A 24,077-nucleotide genomic window follows, 5' to 3' on the forward strand; every position below is an offset into this window, starting at 1 on the left:
AACCAGGGGCATTATGTCATATTAATAGTTGGGGGTTGTCACTCATTCTACAGTGGGTGGGGCTGGACTCTTACATGAAGAACTTTGTCTTGCATATCTGCATTTTCTGAAAGTAATTTACTCTAAAGGCCCGTTTACACTACAGAATCCACGTGGATAACCTCCTGCCTGTCCCATAGGCTCCATTCTATTCAGGCAGATTCTGCTGTCTGCCCAAAAAATTATTGACATGTCAATTCTATAGGCGGATGGCAGAATCTGCCTGAACATAGAATGAAGCCTATGGGACGGACAGATGTTCAAGCGGGAGTGCGCACGGAATCCGACGGAGGTTATGCGCGTGGATTCTGTAGTGTGAACGGACCCTAATTTAGAAGTTTTAGTAAATGGCAATTGCATGCAGCACTTCAAGGGCTTTGGAACGCTGTCTTGACACTTGGCACAGGAGATTTTATGTTCTGGAAGCACAGACACATATATAAAGGGTACCATATGTCTCCTTGATCTAACAGCTATCTAATTGACTTCCATGAATAAAGAAAGGCTAATAAAGGGCATCTCTTCTGGCAGCCTAGGCTTGGTCACATATTAACTGTCTAGGATATAATACCCCATACCTCTGCCAAACCTCTGATAACTTTCTTTCCTGAGAAGAAAATTAGAACAGCATCCAGAATATATAAAATGATGTGTAATTTATTTCCATTTTTAATTTTCATAATGGCGTGCTGTTTGTCTATCCTTATGTACGTGCATTAGTTGCTACAGGAACATTGATTTCCATCGGTCAAAAGACTAAATGCTTCCAATTGATCCACGGACATTGAGCATTGTTTGCATTTGGCAGTGATAATGATACAGAGATTTGTCTCAGTGTACGGAACTCATCCTGGGTAACACAGGGGCTCTCTATCTCTCAATGATTCATTTATTCACGCTAACAAGCTGCAGGAAGAAGCCTTCAAGAAAGTTGGAGGGGACGAGAAGAAACTGGCAGTTCTTCTTCTAGATCTCTGTTCTCCCCTATTTATATTTAGTCATATTTTTTTTTACTTAAAAGATTAGATCCAGTTTCTCAGTCTTAAAGGAACATAAAACAAAGAAGATTACAGCAGAAAAAGACTAAATTGTTTATCTAGTCTGCCAGTGATTATTTCATCTTTTCTTTTTATCTGAGGAGAGATATACAGTATGTTTATCCCAGACAGGATTAAATTCACTTACGGTGGATTTTCCAACTTAGTCTGCTTAAAGGGGCACTCCAACAACAAAAAATGTTTCTTTCAAATCAGCTGGTGTCAGAAAGTGGCAAAGAGTTGTAATTTACTTCTATTAAAAAAAGTCTTCCAGTACTTATCGGCTGCTGTATGTCCTGTAGGAAGTGATGTATTATTTTCAGTCTGGAAAAAAATGTCTGTCAGACAGCCAAAAAAAATTATTTTTCGTTGATTAACAAAAAACTCGACCCATCAGAAATTCATCTTGGAATCTTCGTCACAATATCTTCTCCTGAATATTCATTGGGTATAACCCTTGTCCACTTCTCTTTAAATATATAATATAATGATATATTTCTTGCCAGAAGACCTCACCTACACTGCTGAGCAATAGTAGATTTTATTGGTCAATCATCAAACTTTACAGCTCCATCCACTAGAGTCATTATAGAAATACAGAGACCCCTTAGACTCATCTGTAGATAGTTAAATTCTCTGTAACAGGACATAGAAAAGTACTTAAGTAATCCAATGAGAATATATAATAAAATAACAGCTCAAAAATGGTGACAGATTCTCATTAAATTCTTCAGGAAGTCTTCAGGAAAAGTGGGGGGTGTTAGGGTTGTTACATAGCGGGAAAACCATTTAGAAAATTATCTTTATATCCAGTCTTGTCTTCACTAAATTCCTAATATTTCATGTTAATATTGCATTAGTAACCTACACTATATCCATGATAGCAATAGAACATTTAGCCATTAATAAGTAATTAAACTATATCCAAGTAATATGCTAGCATACCTGTAGTTGATCTGGCAGGAGTCCCAAATTAGCAAGGAATACTTTCTGTACCGCTGACAACCAGGGGCTGGATACTGACAGTAACACTGACCATTAGAAACCTGGTGCTAAGTATATTACTGACCACAAGGGACTGGCTGCTGGATGTTCTGTTGACTAACAAGGAAAAGTATACATGTTACTCTAGAATCTCCCCATAGATTTTGTCCCTGCCTCAGAGTTAGAGCTATCCCAAGATACAACTGCAAAAAAGTGAAGAAAAAAAAATCTGAATTATCTGAATTTTTACTGAAGAAATGTGATCTGATTATTGCCTAAGTTTCAATGATTAAAGAACACAATCTAACTAAATTAATAACATGCAGTCAGCTGTACTGTCTGTGTACTTGAATAAACATCCACAGTGCAGGGGGAAATAGTAAGGAAGGTCTCAGATTTAATAACCTATAGATTGAGCAGCAATCACCTCCACCAACCATTTCCCATAGCTTCAAATCTGTACAATGTTGAGGAGGAATTATGGACTATTTTTCTTTAAAAAAAAAAAAAAAAAAAGACTATTATCAAGAGTGCTTCTTGATAAATCCAGCAGCAGGAAAATGGCAAAATTTAAAAAAGGCTGTGCGTAAAAAAAAAGTGTGCAATAATAAATGTTCCCCTGTGACTCTGCTTTTACTGAAACCCTTATGCCAAATAGAAGTCATTAAAACAGAGGTTTACTTACTCCTTTCTCTGCACTATGGATGTTTACTCATTGGGCCACATGTATCATCCTGCGAACGGATGATTTTCAGCGGAAAGTGCCGATTTGCGTATTTTTTTATACGCAAATGGCTGATTTGCGAATAAAATATTCGCAAATCGGCACTTTCCGCCGAGTACGCCAGGGGGGCGGAAAGGGGGCGTGTAGTGGGCGGAACGGAGGGCACGGACTCAGAGTCCGTGCGATTTACCATCCTTTCCGCCCAAATATACCCCGAAAACCTACTCCAGTCCTCAGCTGGCGTAGGTTTTCGGCGGTGCGCACTAGCGCGCACAGGATTTATGTAGAAGCAGTCCGCCTCTACATAAATCTCCGTAGCGCCGGAGCTGCGGGGGCATTTTTAAGTCCGGCGTAAAAAACGCCGGACTTAATAAATGCCCCCCATTGTGTTTAAAAAATAGCACAATTGTCTGTGTGTTAGGCTAAGTTCACACAATGGCACTCTGCCTCAGTCATTGTCAACGGCCATCAAAAAGACGTTTCTTATTTGCTATTGATGTCCCTCTATAATGATCATGATCATGGTCATTGGCAAATAACAGAGAGATTTAAAAGCCAAAGCCAGGAATGGATTCGAGAAGCGGAGAAATCTCAGTCTTTCCTTTATGATCTGTTCTCTGTTCATAGTCTGTTCCTGGTTTAGGCTTAAAAAATCTATCAGAAAAAACTCTGTGTAAACGTACCATTAGATTGAGTTTGTCTCTAATTGTAGCTTGGATACCAATCAGACAAAATTTCATATATATTTTCATTTTCATTTATATATATATATATATATATATATATATATATATATATATATACCATTACACTGTATAGAATATACATATATATATATATATATTCTATACAGTGTAACGGTATGTTCTATGGTGGACAGTGATATCACAGCCTATGTGGCAGTGCCGATAAGGTTGCCCAGCCACTGTCTCTGCACTTTCGGCAGTGGCGTAACTAGAAATGGCTGGGCCCCATAACAAACTTTTGATTGGGCCCCCTTTTGACTGACCACTAAGCCGTGAAGTGTAGTCATAACTGCAGTGCTTTCAGTTAAAGGGACATTTGCAGATCCCGGGAAGCCCACTCGGCCAACTTGTGCTGCAAATGATGACAGCTCAAGGGGCCCAGGGTATCACAGGAGCAAGCCAGGGGGCCCTCTGATGCAGTGGGCCCCATAGCGGCTGCTATGGCTGCTACAGTGGTAGTTACACCCCTGACTTTCGGCTAATACACACACATACAATAAAGGCTTTCAGTATCTCAGAATTTTGCGGTACCTCTTAAGATGCATAAAACATGTATATACTGTACAAATGATAGACCAGAGAGAGATGAATTTCATTTCCCAATAATAAAATGGGCTAAAATGAAGGAACTTGTTTAAAGCTTCAGGTAAACAGTCTCATTACAAAGCAATTCAGCCTGTAGTATCAAAGCTACATGCTGGGAATAAAATGCTCAGTATTACTGACTGGATTCGTACACAGATACTCAATATTTCTGACAGGAGTCGTACACAGATTCTTAGTAATGCTGACAGGATGCATACAAACACTCAGTATGTCTGACAGGGAGTATAAAGGTATTTAGTTCTCTAGACAGAATACGCATGATATCCAGCCTCACAGCCACAAGGGTCATAGATTTATTATGGAGTTTGGAGACCATTTTTTATCAATGTGGTAAGTGTATATAATCGCTATTGCCAATAGCACAGAATGGAGTTACTTTTCACAGGTAGGATACCATCTGGAACCCAAACATTACTAGTCTCTAGAGATGAGCGAACCTTGAGCACGCAAACCCGAATGCTCTGCATTGATTACAGGTGGTTGAAGAAGTTGGATTTGACTCTAAGGCCGCCTGGAAAACATAGATACAGCCATAGGCTTGTTCCCACATAGAATTCGCATCAGTATTTTGGTCAGACTTTTTCAACCAAAACCAGGAGTGGAACTCAAAGGGCAAAATTATAATAGAAAGATTTGCATACTTTGGCTATGTTCACACACACACACTCACGTCAGTCACCAGTATTGGGTTGAAAACACAGAAACTGTGCAAGTCTTCCCAGTATAATATTTCTCCGTCAAATTTTGGTTGAAAAAAGACTGACAGAAATACTATGTGTGAACATAGCCATAGTCTGTATCCATGTTTTCCCGGACTTCGAAGGGCTGCATCCAACTTCTTTAGCCACCGGTATTAGGATACAGAGCATTCAGATTTGAATTAACCCAAACGTGCTTGAGGTTCACTTTTCTCAGCAGTATTAAGGGAAGAAAAATTCCTTTAAGGCCCTGTTCACAATTTTCAGTCAAAACCATAGTACAGTGGTGCCTTGGATTACGAGCATAATTCCTTCTGGGTCTGTGCTTGTAATCCAAATCACTCTTAAACAAAAGCAAATTTTCCCATAAGAAATAATCAAAATGCAGAAAGTTGGTTCCACACCCCAAAAATAATGATTTTTTTGTTATTCTGAATAGCATAGCAGTAGCATAGTACAACAGTCTAGAATAGAGAAGCAGGGCTACTGTCAGGTCTGGGTGGTCACATGACAGCAATAGAGAAGGGGGGTGTTTATCATGGACCAATAAGGAAGTGAGAATCACAGAGCTGTGCAGGACGACAGTGACAGAAACTTCTCTATACCGCAGTGTAAATGGCTGAGTGTCAGTGCAGGCACATTATAGCAGCAGTGTGAATGGCTGAGTGTAAGTGCAGGCACATAATAGCACCGGTGTGTATAGCTGAGTGTAAGTACAGGCACATTATAGCAACAGTGTGAATGTAAGTGAGTGTAAATGTAGGCTGATTATAGCAGGAATTGAGAGGATGGGAAACACAAGGGCTGACAGAGACTGCAGGGAATATAAAGGAATGAGCAGGACAGATGTGGACACATAAATGCAGCACTCTCTGTCCGGGGAGAGAGGGGTTACAGCTATGAAGAGATTACCTCCACAGTCCTGTCCCCTGATGTAAGCCCCAGCCTGAAGTGGATCTGCTATAATTTGGAAGGTGAGGGAGACTTCCTGGGTCAGAGTACAGTTCTATAGACCCCGCTATGCAGACAATGACCCTCCCCCACTCACCTTCCCACCCAGTAGAGGGAGCTTTTAAACCAAAGCATTGCTCTTAAACCAAGTTACAATTTGGAGCTCTTCTTGCCAAACGCTCTTAATCCAAGTTACTCTTAAACCAAGGTACCACTGTATTACAAAGTAGGGTGTGTTCTGAGGTCTGAGGTTGGTTTCTGGCTGGTTTAACACTGGCTAAATACTTTTTAGCAAAAACGCTGCGGCTTGATGTTAGCTATGAGTCAATGGAGGTTTATGAAATGCCATACTTATTTGGCGTTTTGGTGGCGTTTTTCTCTCCTCTTTGGCATTTTTTGGGCTCTGTGGCAGTTTTACCAAAACGCAGCATGCTGAGGGTTTGGCGTTTTTTTTTTTTCCTGCAAACTGTGGCGTTTATTTCCCATAGGCTTCAATGGAATTTCTTTTGTCCTTTGGCAGTTTTGGAGGCCAGAAAAAACCTCCTGAAAAAAAGCTGTGTTGGGGGCACCCTGCCCAAAAATTTTAAGTATACATTCAGGAAATGGACTGAACGGAGTTATTAGCAGACTTCATTTGGTACACTAAAGTGAATGGGCCTGGTACAGGCATGATGCAGTACACTGCAGTATGCTGCTATTCCTACGTGCACCGTGAACATGGTGTAAACATACCCTTAAATTACAAATCAAAACATAACATGTAATAATGCACCAATTATGCAGCAGCATCCTAAACAGATACTCCAATCCTAAACTAAACAAAGCAGCGACCCTTCTTCTCTTGTAATAGGCTTACCTGTCATAAAGTGGATATATGCACATACATGTGTATGTATCAGTGACGGAAGGTACACAGATATCCTGTATCGCTGACAACATGTGAGCACAGATACTCCATACTGCTGACAGCTGCTGCAGATCTCATGCACACAGCCTGTGCACCATCAAGTCTCAAGCAATAATGGGGCCAAATCATTTACATAATAAAGAGAAGAGAAAAGACTGGCATAGAAACTGAAATATTCATCATAGTAAGATGCAAAACTGGGATGGAAAGTGAGTGAGGAGTTTGGAAAGAATATCTGTAAGGTAGTGATGAGTATCACAATGTTCTGGGATGAAGTTGGTCATGTACTGGAGTAGCAGAGCTGACTTTTTTAAAGGAGAAGTCAGGTGCAAATTTTTATTAAAGTAATTTATTGCCCCCCCCCCCCCCCCCCCAAGTTAAACAAATCCCCAATATATACTTATTACGGGAAATGCTTTTAAAGTGCCTTTTTCCCTGCACTTACTACTGTATCAAGGCTTCACTTCCTGGATAACATGGTGATGTCACTTCCTCGATAAAATGGTGATGTCACAACCCGACTCCCAGAGCTGTGCGGGCTGTGGCTGCTGGAGAGGATGGCAGGGGGACACAGGGCACTGGGGGGACACTGAGCATCCCTCTGCCATCATCCTCTCCAGCAGCCACAGCCCGCATAGCTCTGGGAGTCGGGTCGTGACATCACCATTTTATCCAGGAAGTGAAGCCTTGATGCAGTAGTAAATGCAGGGAAAAAAAGCCCTTTAGGCGCATGTATGTGTATGTTGGTGGGTGATTTGTATAACTTTTGAGGGGCAATACAATACTTTATTAAACATTTTTTGCCGGACTTCTCCTTTAATGATGCAAAGAAGAGTTTGTACTTTTAATTAGAATTTTGTGTCATCAGGTTCTATACAGAACTGTAGTTTACGTAATGAATTCAACAGATATGGCAGCTACTGTGTTATCTGGTAGCAAAAGTGATGTATTATGCTGGGCTAGCTAGAGATTTTGTACCACAAGTGAGTTTGCCATACTTTCACAGAGCCTTCTTGCATAATAGAAGAAAAAGGCAATTTCTTATTCAAAATAGTACATAGGTTATATGGAATCTTCATGCAAAACTGTTAACATATGTGCCTGACAACATACAGTATGCAACACTCTCAGGAGAGGGATCTGAGATTTTTCCGCCATGCATTTTGCATCAGGATCCACATGAAAAATGCACGTCTCTGCTTCCCATTGTTTTCTATGGGAAGTTTTGCTGTAGTTCACTTTGTAAACTGCAACCTGAATTTTTTTTTCAGCATGGATCTGAAGTTCACATAAAAACAAAGTGACATGTGACTCTTTTGACATAGGATCTATGTGGATTCTGTGTTACATAGCCTAGAGACAAGTTAGCTCTCAGATGAATCTGCTGCATATATGACAGATTCCATAAGGGATTTTGGGAAAAAACATTGTGTAGTGTGCATAAATGGGGCACAGTCTCCTATAAATGTATAATGCCTGCATAACACAGGTCAATCCTAAGGATCTTTAATGCAACATGTGCATGGGCCCTTATAATGGATGCATTTCCAGTTTGGGGGATTCAAGGATTAGGAGATTCAAGGAGAGATTCAGAAGAAAAATACAAAATGCAACACACATTAACACATTCATTTTTTTCAAGCAGACAGAAAAAGACAATGGATATCTATGGGAGATAAACCGCAGAAACAGCCTGGAGAAAAAACATTACTCCCAAAGCAAGCAAGAAGAGGCAGACCAAAAAACTACACACAAAAAAAGACAGGATGACTGACAAAAAACATCTAATAGTTGATTTTTTTCACAAAAAAACACTGTAAAAAATACTGTGTTTTTCCTAATAAACTATGTAAAAATGACGGCTGTCTTACATAACAACGGCCTTCATTGTGCAAATAACCGTGAAATGTTACAGATAATCTCTGCAACATCACACAGTGTAGTTTTTTCCAACACGTTTAGAATACACGCCAAACGCAAAAGTAGAAACATTGGGGGAGATTTTTGAAAGAATGTAAATATACACCTGGTGTAAACTGCCCACAGCAACCAATCACAGCTTTTATTTTACCAGAGTTGAAAGCTGAGCTGTGATTGGTTGCTGTGGGCAGTTTACACCAGGTGTATATTTACACCCTTTCATAAATCTCCCCCATAGACTAAAGTTGAAAACACATGGGGGAGATTTATCAAACATGGTGTAAAGTGAAACTGGCTCAGTTGCCCCTAGCAACCAATCAGATTCCACCTTTCATTTTCCAAAGAGCCTGTGAGGAATGAAAAGTGGAATCTGATTGGTTGCTAGGGGCAACTGAGCCAGTTTCACTTTACACCATGTTTGATAAAGCTCCCAGATGGTGTCTTAGTTACATGCAGCTGTAAAGCCGCAACAAAAGGCACTAGATATCATGTTTGTAATTGATATGCAATGTAGCCATTAAAGCCCACTTGGTGTTTCTGAACTGCAAAAGCCCAGCAAAGTTCACCACATCCGCATGTTAGCAATGCTTCTCGGACCGCTTGTAACCTCTTCCACCATTCTGATAGCCAAGCACTCGGCTGTATCTTCACGTCTGCCTCTCAAATGAGATTCTGCAAATGCAAGACGGCACATGTACAGTAAGGCTAGGTTCACACTGCGTTTTTGCAATTCAATTTCTTTTCATCTGTTTTTTGCACAAATGGATGAAAAAAACAGATGCATTTGTGTGCATCCGTTTGGTCCGTTTTTCAAATGACTTCTATTGTAAAAAAAAAAAAATACGAACACAAAAACGTAGCTGACACTACTTTTGTGTCTTAAAAAAAATCGGATCTGTTTTGATCCGTTTTTTTTTTACAATGGAAGTCAATGGAAAAACGGATCAAAACGGATGCACACAAATGCATCTGTTTTTCATCAGTTTTTTTGCAAAAATGGATGAAAAAAAACGGATTGCATAAACGCAGTGTGAACCTAGCCTTAGGGTCCTATTCCACGGGGCCGAGCAGGGCCCGATCAACGATGTAAATGGGCACCGATCTGCTAGATCGGCGCTCGTTTACTGGGCCTATTCGACGTCATGATAATCGTTAGCGAGGGCTGCAGGGACATCGTTACTGATGTCCTTGCAGCCCTTGTTTCATACATTACCTGTCCAGGCGCAGGTCTTCCCCTTCTCTCGGTCCTGCGCCGCAGCAGCTTCGGAGCGGCCTGTCTGAACTGAAAGACCGCTCAGCCAATCACTGGCCGTGGCGATTCCAGACAGTGATTGACTGAGTGGTCTGTCAGGTCAGACAGGCCGCTCCGAAGCTGCTGCGGTGCGGGACTGGGAGAAGAAGAAGACTTGCGCCTGGACAGGTAATGTATGATGTTTTGAAATTGTTGGTTGCCCGCCGCGCTATTCCACGTAGCAATGCGCGGGTGGCGACCGATGATTTTAGGTTTGAACCTAAATAAACAATTAGCCGATGATACAGTACGTTCATCGGCCGATTGTTCTCTCTATTCCATGGAGCGATAATCGTCCGAATCGGGCCGATTCAGCCGATTATCGCTCCGTGGAATAGGCCCCTTATATTGTCTTTTCCTGGCAGCACGTTCTGCACTTACACAAAGAGGAAGCCAGGAGAAGACAACATTATTGTACATGAAACAACCCATTGTTCCAAGATGCTTCATGCGACACTGGTGGAGGAGGTTATAAGCGGCTGAAAGGCATTGCTAACAAGGGAATGGGATGAACTTTGCTGGGTCCAGTGGACTTTAACCTATGGTATGCATGGAATCAGGATTGCCCTATACAGCTATGGGTATACACCAAAACCTGCTGATGATGTGTCCTCATTAAGACATAATAGGAATTGTTAGGTTGATAATTTTAAATAATTAGGTTACATGTTGCACACCTTGACTAAACTTGGTAGACATGTCTTTTCTTTAACCTTACGGACTATGTAGGCAATGTAACCTGGTAAAAGTGCGGTTTCACAAGCACAAGTTTCCTCTCGTCTTCCTCTCCCTGTGGTTCTATTTTCCTGTAACTGCTTATTTTTCCTATTTTTCCTCATTCTCCCACTTTGCCATTTCTTCTCCACTTATAATATTCTCTCACATCTCTCCATCAATCAGAGCGCTGGGTCCCAGCTAACCCCCCCCCCCCCCGCTCCTCTCTTTGTTTCCTCCTCCTCTGTTCTCGTCTCCCCTCTCCCTCCTTTCTATGCACAGCTCACAACTTCATCTGAATATCTGAATTAACACAGAAAATGAAAACATCTCGCACCTTCTCTTCCCGTTTCCATGGTGATGAGATAAGAATCACGCCGGGCCTCACAGGGAAGATCACTGAGCGCTTGATATTTCTTCCCCCAGCCCCAATATACCCCAACCCCAAATTCAACATCCTATCGCTATCTTATAGGCAGGAGGGTCAGGAAGGGTCAGTATGTTACATATATTTGCTAGCTCTCATTTATCATGGGACATAGTCTACTCCGACTGGTAAAATATTAACCATGTATGCTAATCATATTCAGAGCTGTATTACAATCCAATATATGATTAATAATAATCTGCACCCAGCACACTGTACATATACCATTATTGGCTCTTTTTACTCTATTCTTAACGTGCCCTCGGCAATCATGTTAATAAACTTTTCTTGGGTTCAGATATGTCCAATGTCCCATCGCCAATGCTGGATCTTCTGCATCTGATGTCTCATCCATCGTTCCATAGGTTGTAATGGGTCATTAACATGTTCAGTAGTTTTTCAGGACCATATATTACAGACCTGGGCATTGGATGGCCCACAGGCCACATCCGGCCCGCTAACTGGCTCTGAGGTGGAAGAGACAAAACTCTCCCCCCTCCTCCCCGTTCACCCTCCGGTTCCCTCTCTTTCCCTTCACTGATGGCTCAGACAGTGGGGTCCAGCACTAAAGTCAGGTCATTACTAACAGCCCAGCTTGTTCCCTGTCCTGTCCACCCAGCAAGCTCTGTACATGGACACTGCACTGAAATAGGACATGTCAGGGACTCAGAAGTGAAGGGTGGTTGTACAGATTGGGCTAACACCAGAATGGCTGGAAATTGTTGCCTGGTGGGACTGGCACAGACTGGCACTGATGCGTGTGGTATTGTACTGAAATGGATGATCGCTGGCCCTCGAAAACCATTTCAATTTCTCAGGTGGCCCCAAGAGAAAATTCTAAGTGGTACTCATAAGAAGAGCATCCCATCCACAGGCTGAAGACTTGGACTTTATTAGAAAATGTTTGTGGTTGTCATGATAGCTACAGATCTATGTACAACTGGGCTGGTCAAGGTGATTTCGCCATCAAAGACACCTCTGGAGGTACCAGGGCATTGTTAAGATATGAATTGTGAAAACCCACAAACAATGCTTACACTAAATAAGCTGTGATAGGGGTACCCCCCACCCCCACCCCGGACCCACTGAGTATTAGAGAGTCCAACAAGTTGTATACCTCCTCAGGAGACTGTAGCCATTATATTAGAGCGATAGTGACAGTAACCCTTAATGAGATGTACCTCTATGTGACAAAATGGAGGTTTTATAGTTATACCTTGAAGTATCTGTAAAAACTCCATGGTTGTACACTACATCTCTAACAGATTATACATTAAAATGGCTATGCAAGATAATACAGCAATACCAATGCTGAACTGACTGTAGTAAAACAGAAAAAAATAAGCTTTTATCCCTAGTTATGGGTAACAAAAACAATATTCAAAATAATCCCCATTTCCCCATGTCTTATATACATGTACTGTATAACCTATCTTGCACCCTTTTCCTGTTTTTTTTTTCTCTTATTTACCTGCTCTGGATGTCTAAAATCATCTTCTCTGTGTCCACTCTGACAACATGCTGCTTCCTCTTCCCCCCTCCTTTTGTAGTCACAGAACATGTGACCTCCTCTCTGGATGCTGGGTTAGCTGTCTATTGACTTGGTAACCCTGTCCCCAAGAGACATCATCTGCACTTGATCACTGCTAGTGAAAGTGTTGCTTCCATAGACTTACATGTGTCCCTGAGTCTAGGTCTCTGTAATATGAAAAGTTATAGTTCTATTTCTGCTTGCTGTCAGTGAATGCAAGCATATGTACGTGTCTTTGTGTCTCAGCTCTGCATATTGTGAGTGTTATAGATGTTCTTACAGTCTGGATGGAACTAGAATATTTTCATTCACAGTCAGCAAGCAAAGATGCGCGTGTCTGCTCTGCTACACCATCAGCTAGTACAGAATACAGACTGGGGTGATGTGATGCAAAATCAGTGAAAAAAAGTCCTGTGTTTACTGTGCAATAGTAATGACAGCAGTGTGCAGGAAAGAAAGCTAAGGGGGCAAGTATGCAAACAGACCAATCTGGGAGATGCATGATGGGAAGTGTAGTGTCCTGGCCGGCGCCATCTTGGTTGTAGATTGACTTTAAGTAAATCCTGTAACTCCGGAAAAGCAGCAACTAGAAGGACAGGAGACTGCTCAAAATACTCAGGGGGACTTGGTGAGACCATTTCATTTTTAGCTCTTAGGTGAATAAACCCTTTAAAGCCTCATGAACACAGCAGAGGCATTGGCATTCAACATGCTGCCATAATACTGAGATATCAACATGCAGCATCATAATACTAAGATATTCTCCTCATCTAGAGGAGAGAATGCCTCCATATTATGATAACCCATGCTACAATATTTCTTCTATACCTTCTGCCTAGAGGTGGACCCCTGAGGAAATCTAAAAAGTGGGTCTGATAAAGCCTTATGCTAGAATAAAGAGTTTACATAGCAGAAAGCATTAAGAGTATAGTCAAAGAGGACACAGGTGTTTTATAGGTGCCATGTTCTTAGTTCTTCCGTCTGGACAGGGTCACAGCATGTATACTGCTATACTTAGACATTGGTCTGGCATCCCTCCCCCCAACACTGACTCAGAAACATGTCTTCACCTGCGCAGGTGCTGCACTAATTATAGCCTCATAGTTAGCATTACCCGTAATAGTATTAGTCTGTAATAGCCTTATAATTAGCTGTGCACCTGTATATCGAAAGGGGAAGCTATCCCATCTGGGAGCCTGATGGATCTATGAGATTATTCAGGGTCCTGGAGTGTGTTTGCAGCCGTATTTAATTTGTTAACAACTAGAAGCAGTTGAGTAATGACTTTGGGAAGAACTATAGATTTTTGCTGACCAGTGGCGTATCCTTTGTGATCGACTTGTATCATGTACAAACATAAGCAACATAATATTATAAAACAATAGTAAAAAAGGAAATTACAGCCCTGCTGTAATTACATAGTGTGCAGTCGGATGCCATGAAAGCTAAGGTTCTTAATAAAGCATTGGCTGGTATTACTACATATGGTTGTTTTTTTACTTTTTACAGAATATGTCATACTGCAGATCCCTGGATAATTTTCTGGTATAAAACAAAGTACATTTGTCGGACCATGACTGGTTACACCATCACCCCCTCTAGACCACATCCAATTTTTATGTTACAGGAGAGAGGAGTGAAGAACAAGTCTGAAACATGGTGCCAAGACATTAATAAATAACCCCCTTCAGTGCTTGTAAGTGTAGATTAGAGAAGAGCACAACTCAAGCATGCTCGGGTACATCCGAACCCGAGCACACATCATGTGATTAGCGGTGGCTGCAGAAGTTGAATGCAACCTATGGCTGCATCCATGATTTACAGGCAGCCTAAGGGTATGTTCACACTAAGCACATGGGGCGGAATTCCGCGGCAGAGAATTCTGCCTGCTTCAGCGTCAGACCGCACCTCCGCTCTCTGCTCAAAGAATTGACATGTCAATTCTTTAAGCGGAGGAACGTGAGCCCTCACATAGAGATGCGATCTCACACTGAAGCAGGCGGGATTTTGCCCTATTTGCTCAGTGTAAACATATCCTTAGGGCTGCATCCAACTTGTTACATGTCACACACTCAGGTTCGGACAGGCTACAAAATGCTCGAGTTCAGATCATCTCTGGTGTAGAATGTACATTGGATTAAGTAATTCTACAGGGCACTAGAGATGAGCGAACCAGGTTCTGGTTCGAGTCGATCCGAACCCAAACGTTCGGTATTTGATTAGCTGGGGCTGCTGAACTTGGATAAAGCTCTAAGGTTGTCTGGGAAACATGGATACAGCCAATGACTATATCCATGTTTTCCACATAGCCTTAGGGCTTTATCCAAGTTCAGCAGCCACCGCTAATCAAATGCCGAAAGTTCGGGTTCGGATCGACTCGAGCATGCTCCAGGTTCGCTGATCTCTACAGGACACCAGTCTTTACACAAGCAAATAGATGTCTTTGCAGATCCCCTTACAACCATATGTGATAATGAACAGTTAAACTCCTACTCTTAATCAAATACCCAATCAAGGTTGCGTTCATAAAAGATCCAGCAGGCTCCAAAATCCATTCATAATATAAACCTGAACCAACTAACAGCAGAAAAATCCAACTTGGCCTACAATCATTTTCAACAGGATATGGATATAGTCTCATGCAGCAAAAACTTTCATCACTTTCATAATGGCGTTTCACTTTTCCAAGCCCCGTTCAGATAAATGGGACAGTCGTGGAGATCTGTTGCGTATAAAAATAGTCATTCTATAATTTTTAGCTTTCCGTAACATTGGCCAAATATTACCTTTGTGTATATATAGTCTTTTTGAATAAGCGTCAAATAGGAACCCAACTGGGGCAGAACCAGGGGCATAAGGTAAGGAATAAGAGAAACAACTAGTTCTTCTGCAAAGACCATCACAATCCCTTATGGATGATATAGCCCTTGAATTGTTTAAAGGAACATTACAATACAGTTCTTGTTTAGACTAGATTTTGGCCTAATAATATTTTACTGCTACGGGATACAGTTTACTCCCTGCACATTAATAGAATAAGATTAACCAGTATTGTTCGGACAAGCTGCTTATCAATAGTTATCAAAGAATATAAAGCAGAGAGATTAGCTATAAAAAAGTAAAGAAGCCTGAGTCTACAATTATCTAACAGCAACAAGGATGTCACATCCCATCAGTGGCAGGCCAGAGCGATGCAACGATATATTTCCATTTTTATGGTTCTCGAGTATAATTGAAAAGTCAATTGCTACTTTATTTTTTCAATCTGGGTCAAATAAAATGAATTAAATTCGTACAGTGAAGTGTTCTCTAGTAATTTGCTGTATATCTATAAAAAAGGGGTGAGGATTACAGGAAATGCAACAATTTTTATCTCGCTGCCCAAGGCTACATTCACCCAGATGTAAAACAGCTCGGTAAACTCAGTGTCAAAAACAGGATCGGATCCTATCATGTGCAGACCCTTTCTCTAGAAAATTATAGCGCTCCATGGTCCAAGTCCCATCTCGTAGAAATTACATTCATTCATCAACTAGGAATTACATTAGGAAATACTTTATCCAATGCATCTTTCTAGTATTGGATTTTTCACTCCCATGGCCATTGGAACCACCGAAATTTCCTGAATTCAACATGACTTTAAAATATTCCTAAAAAATGTTAGCCTATGTTGACATGTCATGAATTCATGCTAAGAATTTTTGATATTACAACATTGCAAAGCTCTATTGGTGACTATCATTGGCTTATGGCTAATACAGTCATCTTGAGATGACATATTGATGGGCCATGCCCTATTACCTACTTGGAAGTATTTGTTGCACAACAGGTAATCTATGGCCACAAAGGGATTTCCTGGTCAACAACAACAATACATTAAATGAAGCACATGTGTCACAAAGCCATTCCCTATACCATATCATTAGAACCTTCTGGTTATCATTACACTGGATGGTTTCATGAATTTACGTGACTTTTGACCTTATGAATTACTTGATGCAGCAGAAATCTCCTAAGTTTCCTGTTTTTTGCTGGAAAGAGTGGAAACCAGTGCTGCTGTAGCTCCCTCATGGCAAGACCAAAGGTGTTTTATGTTCAGAGATGGTCTGCTGTATACCAACATGGTTGTGGTGACACATGGTCATTACTGTCACTTTCCCAACCTGTGTACATCAGTCAGTCCATTCTCTCACCCCCTATTTCTCTGCAAAATCTTTGTATGTGAAGATCCAGAAAATCAACATTTACATTAACCATCCCATTGGGCACCAACAATCGTTTTAAGTGATTGAGATCACATATACTGCAGGTATAGAAAGCTGTATAGATGGATCAAAGTAAAGTAGTAGTAATGAATGTAAATATAAGTAAATGAGCATCAACTGAATACACATTATATTGAGCCTAAGGCTAGTTTCACAGTGTCCATCCCAGCTATACATATAACTCTGACAGAAGCCACTTAGTGATCCATCATACATAGCGGCAAAAAAGCAGTAGTCTCTACTGAAGCTACATGGCTTTGGTCACATAAGGATCACAAAGCCACCCAAAAAGCAGAAGTGCATTGAGTGCCTGGATGTGAGCAACCAAATGTTGCTTTGTTTTGGACTGGCAAAAAACAAAACCAAAAAAGAAAAAACAATTGCCTTCAAATTAGCATTTTTTTTTTGCAATAGACACCACTATATAGGTCACACAAAACATAAGCTGTCTTCTTTTGTAATGGTGCAAACAAAAATTGGCTCTCAGTTGCTTGACCCCCCTTGTGAGGCACTACAAGATGCCATGTAGCCCAGGTTTTCTATGTACAAAGTCACTGTCACTTTTTAAAAACTTTTGGCATGTCATAGAAAGACATATAAAGTTTTGATCAGTCAGGGTCTGGGTGTTCTGATGGATTCTTTAGGAAGTCTATGGAGACTCTCCTGTGGGGAAATAAAAGAGTTGTGAACCAGGGAGAGAAGCGCTCACACAAATAAATGCCCAGAACCTTATTGATCAAAACTTTTGACATGTCAGAAGTTTTTAGTTTTTTTAAGTGAGAGTGATGAATCTGATGGACTAGAAATGTAGGCTTTGATACTGTTCACACAGTGGACTGACATACCTGATATGAGGGATACAGTATCCTTCTCCCAGGACACAACACTGACATACTCCTGCACGGAGGGTTGGGTGAGGCACTTGAATACAGCCGCACTTCCACGCATGGCACTCTGGTCCTCCACACGCACGGTGTACGGCTCCCTGAAAACTAAGGTACAGGCACTTGTCACTTGATATGTGTGACTATACAGAGCGTTCTGAATAAACTGTACACTGATCTGGCTATGTATAGTATGTAAACATTTTACATTATAACATTCCATAAAACATTTCATTCAACTAAAAACATAAAAGTATAATAATTAGAGATGAGCGCAACTCGTACATGCTGGAGTCCGATCATTTGGTATTTAAACACTGGTGGCTGAAGAAGTTGGATGAAGCCCTAGGGAGTCATGGACAACATGGATACAGCTATAGGCTCTAATAATAATCCCTGTTATTGATGTTGCTGGCCTAGCTAATGAAAAGACAGGTGCTAAATGTTAACCTGTGAATGGAAGTTTTTGTTTATTTTAAATTATCCCAATTTACATACATTATACAAATTGTTTAACAGAGTTTCTGGGGTTTCATACTTAAAGGGAATCTGTCAGCACCACGGCTAGGCCCCAGGTGCTGACACATTCCCTTTAAAGGGGTACTCCGGCCCGGGGGTATTTTTAGGCTATGGCTGGGGAGGGGGTGGTTATGGACAGCAGAGGTTACTTACCTCCCCGGTTCCAGCGCCGGGTCCTGGATCGCGCTGCCTGGTACACCAATCGCGCGGCCACTTACTGGTGTGATCTGCTGCATGAGACGTCACGTCTCAAGGCAGCTCAGCCATTCAGAGGCCAAGGCGGGACTCCGCTACGGCCGCTGAATGGCAGAGCTGCCTTGAGACGTCAAACCAGGAAGCGGCCGCGAGATGGGTGTACCGGGCGGCGCGATCTGGGACCCGATGCTGGAACCGGGGAGGTAAGTGACCTCTGCCATCCAAAACCTTCCCCTCCCCGGCCATAGCTTAAAAATACCCCCAGGCCGGAGTACCCCTTTAAGTTCTAACCATACAAAAGAGCATCAGTATCGGAGCTCTATAGCTTTGATCTTGAGTACTTTTGGCAATATGTAGAATTAAGACATCCCTCATTGTCTCATGATTACAGTGCTCTACATGCAATTATGGCTGGGTCTGGCATTTCAGCTCAGTCCCATTCAAGTTTATGGAACCTAAGTACACTGGGCTGCAACATTCCCTTAAAGGGAAAGGACATCATTGACATGGAAACAATTTTTACATAACACTGATTTGTATACACCACTAATATGCAGCTTGCATTCTGCTCCTTCTAGACTTTTCCAGAATGCGTCCCTCCCAGTATTACATCTGGAATTGGTTTACACTATTTGCAAATGGTAACCGAGAGCCTCATTATTTTTATGGGGATTTTTTTTTAGCAGTTGGGGGGCTGCTTTTAGTGATTTTTATGTCTGTAGTGGGTCTGTATCTTGCCATTGCGGTGAACTGTTGCACTTCTCTGTGTTTTTGTGTGTTTGCAATTTCCGCCATAGCAATGTGCTCCTGCCTAGTGTGAATGGTGTTCTAGCAGAGCTTACCAAATTTGTCTGTGTTGCAAATGGGGGAAAGGGCAGCCTCTACTTGAGGCCACCTTATTGTTGGAGGGGTGGTTTACACTATTTGCAAATGGTAACAAAGAGCCTCATTATTTTTATGGATTAGGATGCTTAATATTATGTACCAATAAACAACTTACATCTCCTTTTCTATGTCATAAATTTTGGAGATTTACTTACTACCCTCTATAATACATATACCCGTAAAACTTATCCCATGATCAATAAAGCTTTCTACAAACTACAATATTAAAACTATGAGCTGCCATTCAGACTATAATAGATACATTCTGCTTGCTGCAAGCTTATTGAATAACAATTACTAGTGTGCCGTACTAAAGACCCTGAAAAGAATAACCAGCGCGGTCATGTGCGCTCAATCTCCCTATGATCAATTCAAAGATTACAGTTCCAATTTCTGAAAACAATGGGGAATGTATCACCAAAGTCATCAAGCACGATATAATAAACTATATACACATGTACAGCGCTTTATTCCCTTGCTCTCCCGCTACACAAGGAGCAGGGTTTTGGCTGGAGCTGTCCGTGGTGCTGATTATACTGTGATAACTGGAATCTATTCATAATAAAGCAATGGGGAAACTGGTTTTTATTTTACTGTGTGTTGAGATTATGTAGTGATCTTTTTTTAGGCTTTATTCATATTGGTGTTTAACTAGCTGTATCCTGAATGCTTGGTGGTACTACTGAACCTAACTCACACAACTATAGAGCCCCATAGTTCTGTATATTCTGTTAAAGGAGTTGGCCACTTTATAGTAAAATTGTGTTGTGTGTAATATAAGAAAGTGTACTCACTGTATATACTGACAGCAGCTCCCTGTGTACCTCATAGAGCTAACATCAGACTCCCCTTCACCAGGCTGGGCTGCACTATAGTGTTCCTGTCCATAAGATGGCTGACATGGAGGAGCATGTGACCATGCCCACCCCCGTGTCCACCACTGAGTCTGTATATTCCCATGGAGGATACTGGGGGCGGGGCATGGTCACATGCTACTTCATGTCGGCCATTTTATGGATATAATCACCACAAGGCAGGAAGCACGGCCTGGAGGAGGGGAGCCTGATTTTAGATTTTAGGGGTACACAGGGAGCTGCTGTCAGTAAATGCATTAAGTACACTTACTTATACTAGACAATGAACAATTTTACTACAAAGTGGCCAACCCCTTTAAGTAATACCACAAGGGGATTAGGTGTTATATCCCATACAAGATACCTGTCTACTAGTGATGAGCGAATAGTGAAATATTCGAATATTCGATATTCGTACGAATATCTCCCTAATATTCGACTATTCGATCGAATATTCGATCCCATTTAAGTCTATGGGAACAAGTATTCGATAATTGAAAAACATCTATTCGATCCCTTGGAGGTGCACCAAGTCCACAATGACATCTCAGGGAAAGGAGATTAGAACACTTATCAAATATTTATCGAATATTCGGTGTACTGTTCGATAATATTCGATACTATCGAATACTTTACTATTCGATCGAACAGTATTCGCTCATCACTACTGTCTACTGTAAATAAGGCATTGCGCTGAGTTCCTGGTAAAAGCAGAAGAATATGTGGACCCCTCACTATGTTAATGATTAAATAGCATTTTGGGGTTCAATTTTAGTGGTCCATTTTACTTATTTCTTAAAGTGTCCCTGGCACTTTTAATTTGCCCTAGAGTATGAAAATTGAAACACCACTGATCAGTAGAGCTGAGAGTAGAGAGAAGCGGAAGCGCTCAGCTATGCACTTCACTTTCTATAACACTGATGTCTATAGATTTACAATGGAGACTCATAAGGCAGCAATCAATGAAGAGAAGTGCCTAGCCAACAGCTTCTCCATGCTATGTCTAATGATTAGTGGGTGTCTGAATAATAAGACCCTGACCAATTAAAACTGTTCATATGTCTAGGACAAGTCCCTATCCTATCCATATAAGCCTTTTTGACGTCCTTCTTTTAGGACGGCTGTCGTGTTGAGTCCAAATAACATCCGTTATTTTATAATGGCGCCCATCATTGTACAAATAATGATAATTATTTGCACTTAAAATGACGGGTCCGAAAAATTAACCAAAATAGGTGAGCGAGGTATATGCTAGTAAATTTTAAGCCTTGGATTTCGCTATATAATTCTGAAAGGGATGGATGGTACCTCACCACTATGGTTCAGTGGTCAGCACTGTTGCCCAACTGGGGTCCTGGGATCAAATCGAGCCAAGGGTGTTTTCTCCTGGGTTTCCTTCCACCCTTGAAAGACATGCTGATAGGTTAACTTAGAATTTGGCCTGTGCTCTCCAATGGGGGCAGGGACTAATGGATGAGATGACAATCTTTGAGCAGTGCTAAGGAATATGTTGGCACTAAATAAGTTATTATAATTGTAGCCATGGTAATGTAGCCTTAGGCAGTGCATATAATGTGATTGCTATTACTGCTATTAATTTCCAGGGTGCCAGATAAAGGGAAATACAGAAATACAGGATTGTGCATAAATTATCTACAAAGCTCATTCATAAGCATACTGTAAAATAAAATAACAGCATAACACAAATACATTAAACAATACTAAAGTAAGGTTCGGTTGACTGTTTACAGAAGAGGTGGGTGGTAAAAAAGGCTTAGGGTGGTAATAAGATACATCTACTACTTTCCCTTGATTTACGTTTCTTATAGATATACATTAGGGGACTGCATAAATAACTATTTCCAAAATTAATTTAAGGGATTATCCCAAAATTACCTATCTCCTGTCAATAACCTGTGGATTGCTAACTGGATAGGTAGAGAATTTATTAGGATCTATGAGAAATAAGTATACAGTAAGCTACTAAGCTCCGAATGGAACAAGAATTTTGTCACATGAAGCAGGAGGTTTGGGGCTCTGATTCAGAAAACCATAACCATGAACCTAATAATAGATATGTTAGGAAGAACATCATTTTGTACTTAAAAGTTTTTGAAAAGAAATAGACAGTCATGGATTGGCTCCGAAATACAAATACGGCCATGTAACTGTGTCCTTCACCAAAGTAATAGTAATTCATCTATGGACACCATAAAACATAATAATTTGTATAAAATATACAGCGGTATAATTCCACTTGGTGAATGACTAATGAAACATATTTATTCACAGTTCAAATTCAATTAACACTGAAATATAACTCGGAATTAATGAAAACATTTCATTACCAAAGGTTATAAAAGAATTAATGGAAATATTTGATAATATCATGTCATCCGATAACTCAAATGTTTTTGTTTCAGGTGATTTTATGCACATCTTTGTTCTGTATTTAAAGAGCACCTGTCATTGATTTTTTTAAAGTTGGAGTCAATGTTATATTACAATATATTTTGATGTATTTCAGAAAATTTTACTTGGAAGTGAAAAAGGCTAAAGGTCCCCATACACTTTATATTTTTGTTGGCCATGGTGTTAGTGCTGATAGGTGTAAGGCTAGATGAAAAATCACCACCCAACCTTTTTGATCTGGGAGAAATAAGCCTCAGCCAGAGCAGTCTTCCCCTTCCTATAGAGAAAACTAGAATGCTCAGCAGTGCTGAACGTTCCTGTATATGGGGAGGAAGAGAGAGATAACAATTGTTCAGTTGTCAGTTACTGAAGGTGTATGGCCAGGGCCGTTTCCAGGCTTTTTGCCGCCTGAGGCAAACCTGGGCTACAGCCGCCCCCCGCTGAACAGACAATCACCGACACCCCCCCCCCCCCCCGCCGCCGGGCCCCCCCGGGAACCTGCCAGAGAGCAGGGTCTGTGGTTGCCAGAGTGCCGGCCCCTTGCTGTGGTGTGTGGTGGTTCCGGTGGTGCTCCGGGGGGGGGGGGTCGGGTCGTATGCGGAGGCCGGGTGCGGGGTTGTTGGGGGCCTGCAGCTGGCGGTGCGGATTCCTGGGCGGCTATGGGGGTCCGTCACTGTCGGCGCGGATTGCAGGGAAGGAAGGGAGATAGTCCCGTGCTAGTCGCTGCGCTGTCTCTTTCCTTTCCCCAGCAGTGTCTCCTGTCCCCAGCACTGAACGCTGCTGAGCTGCTACTGGGAGAAGGAAAGAGAGAGCAGTAGCGGTGATAGGTGCCGGGACATTGCTGTGTGATAGCAGTGTCCCGGCACTTACCAGAGCGCTGGGCAACACTCCAGGTGATGTCGGACAGGGAATCCGGCAGTGCATGGGGATGCCGGGGAGCGCGGGCGGCAGGATATGTGGTGAGGCTGCGACTGCTGCTGTCATTTTAGCTAAGTTAAACTTAACTAAAGTGACAGCGGTGAAGACCTTGCCGCCCCCTGCAGGGGCGCAAAATCTGCCGCCTGAGGCGGAATACTCATCCGCCTTATGGCAGAAATGGCCCTGTGTATGGCCACCTTAAAAAGACTCCGTCAGTAGGTTTATGCTGTCCTATCTAAGGTTTGCATAAACTAGTGACAGAGAAGCTGAGGTATCACTTATATTATTTTGTGCAGCTGATTCAGAGATATCCTCCTGAATAACATGGACAATAAGTAGTCCTCTCCATCATAAGCATGAGCCCATCATAAGCATGAGCCCAGTATTCCTGGATATTCAAGAGAACAGAAAACTCCACCCACCAGCTGCTGATTGGCAGTTACTATTGTTACTATGCCATGTATGAACAGTCAATTGTCAATCAGCAGCTGGAGGGCGGGTAGAAGGGTGTGGCAGAAATCCTATTCTCCTGCATATTAGGAGAATGGCTGAACAAAATGATGTAAGTTA

At 41.6% G+C, this 24,077-nt stretch overlaps 1 protein-coding gene across 2 annotated transcripts in view; it reads right to left on the reverse strand.

Annotated features, from left to right (window-relative positions):
- Nucleotides 1-24,077, reverse strand: part of DSCAML1 (DS cell adhesion molecule like 1) — a 164,228-nt gene that overhangs the window by 109,920 nt on the left and 30,231 nt on the right. For both annotated transcript variants that reach the window (XM_069947261.1, XM_069947262.1), the window contains exon 3: nt 17,686-17,832. In XM_069947261.1, coding sequence (XP_069803362.1) covers nt 17,686-17,832 — 147 coding nt within the window. The remainder of the gene's footprint in view (nt 1-17,685; nt 17,833-24,077) is intronic.

This window comes from Dendropsophus ebraccatus, chromosome 12 (genome assembly GCF_027789765.1).
Source record: "Dendropsophus ebraccatus isolate aDenEbr1 chromosome 12, aDenEbr1.pat, whole genome shotgun sequence".
Taxonomy (NCBI): Eukaryota; Metazoa; Chordata; class Amphibia; order Anura; family Hylidae; genus Dendropsophus; species Dendropsophus ebraccatus.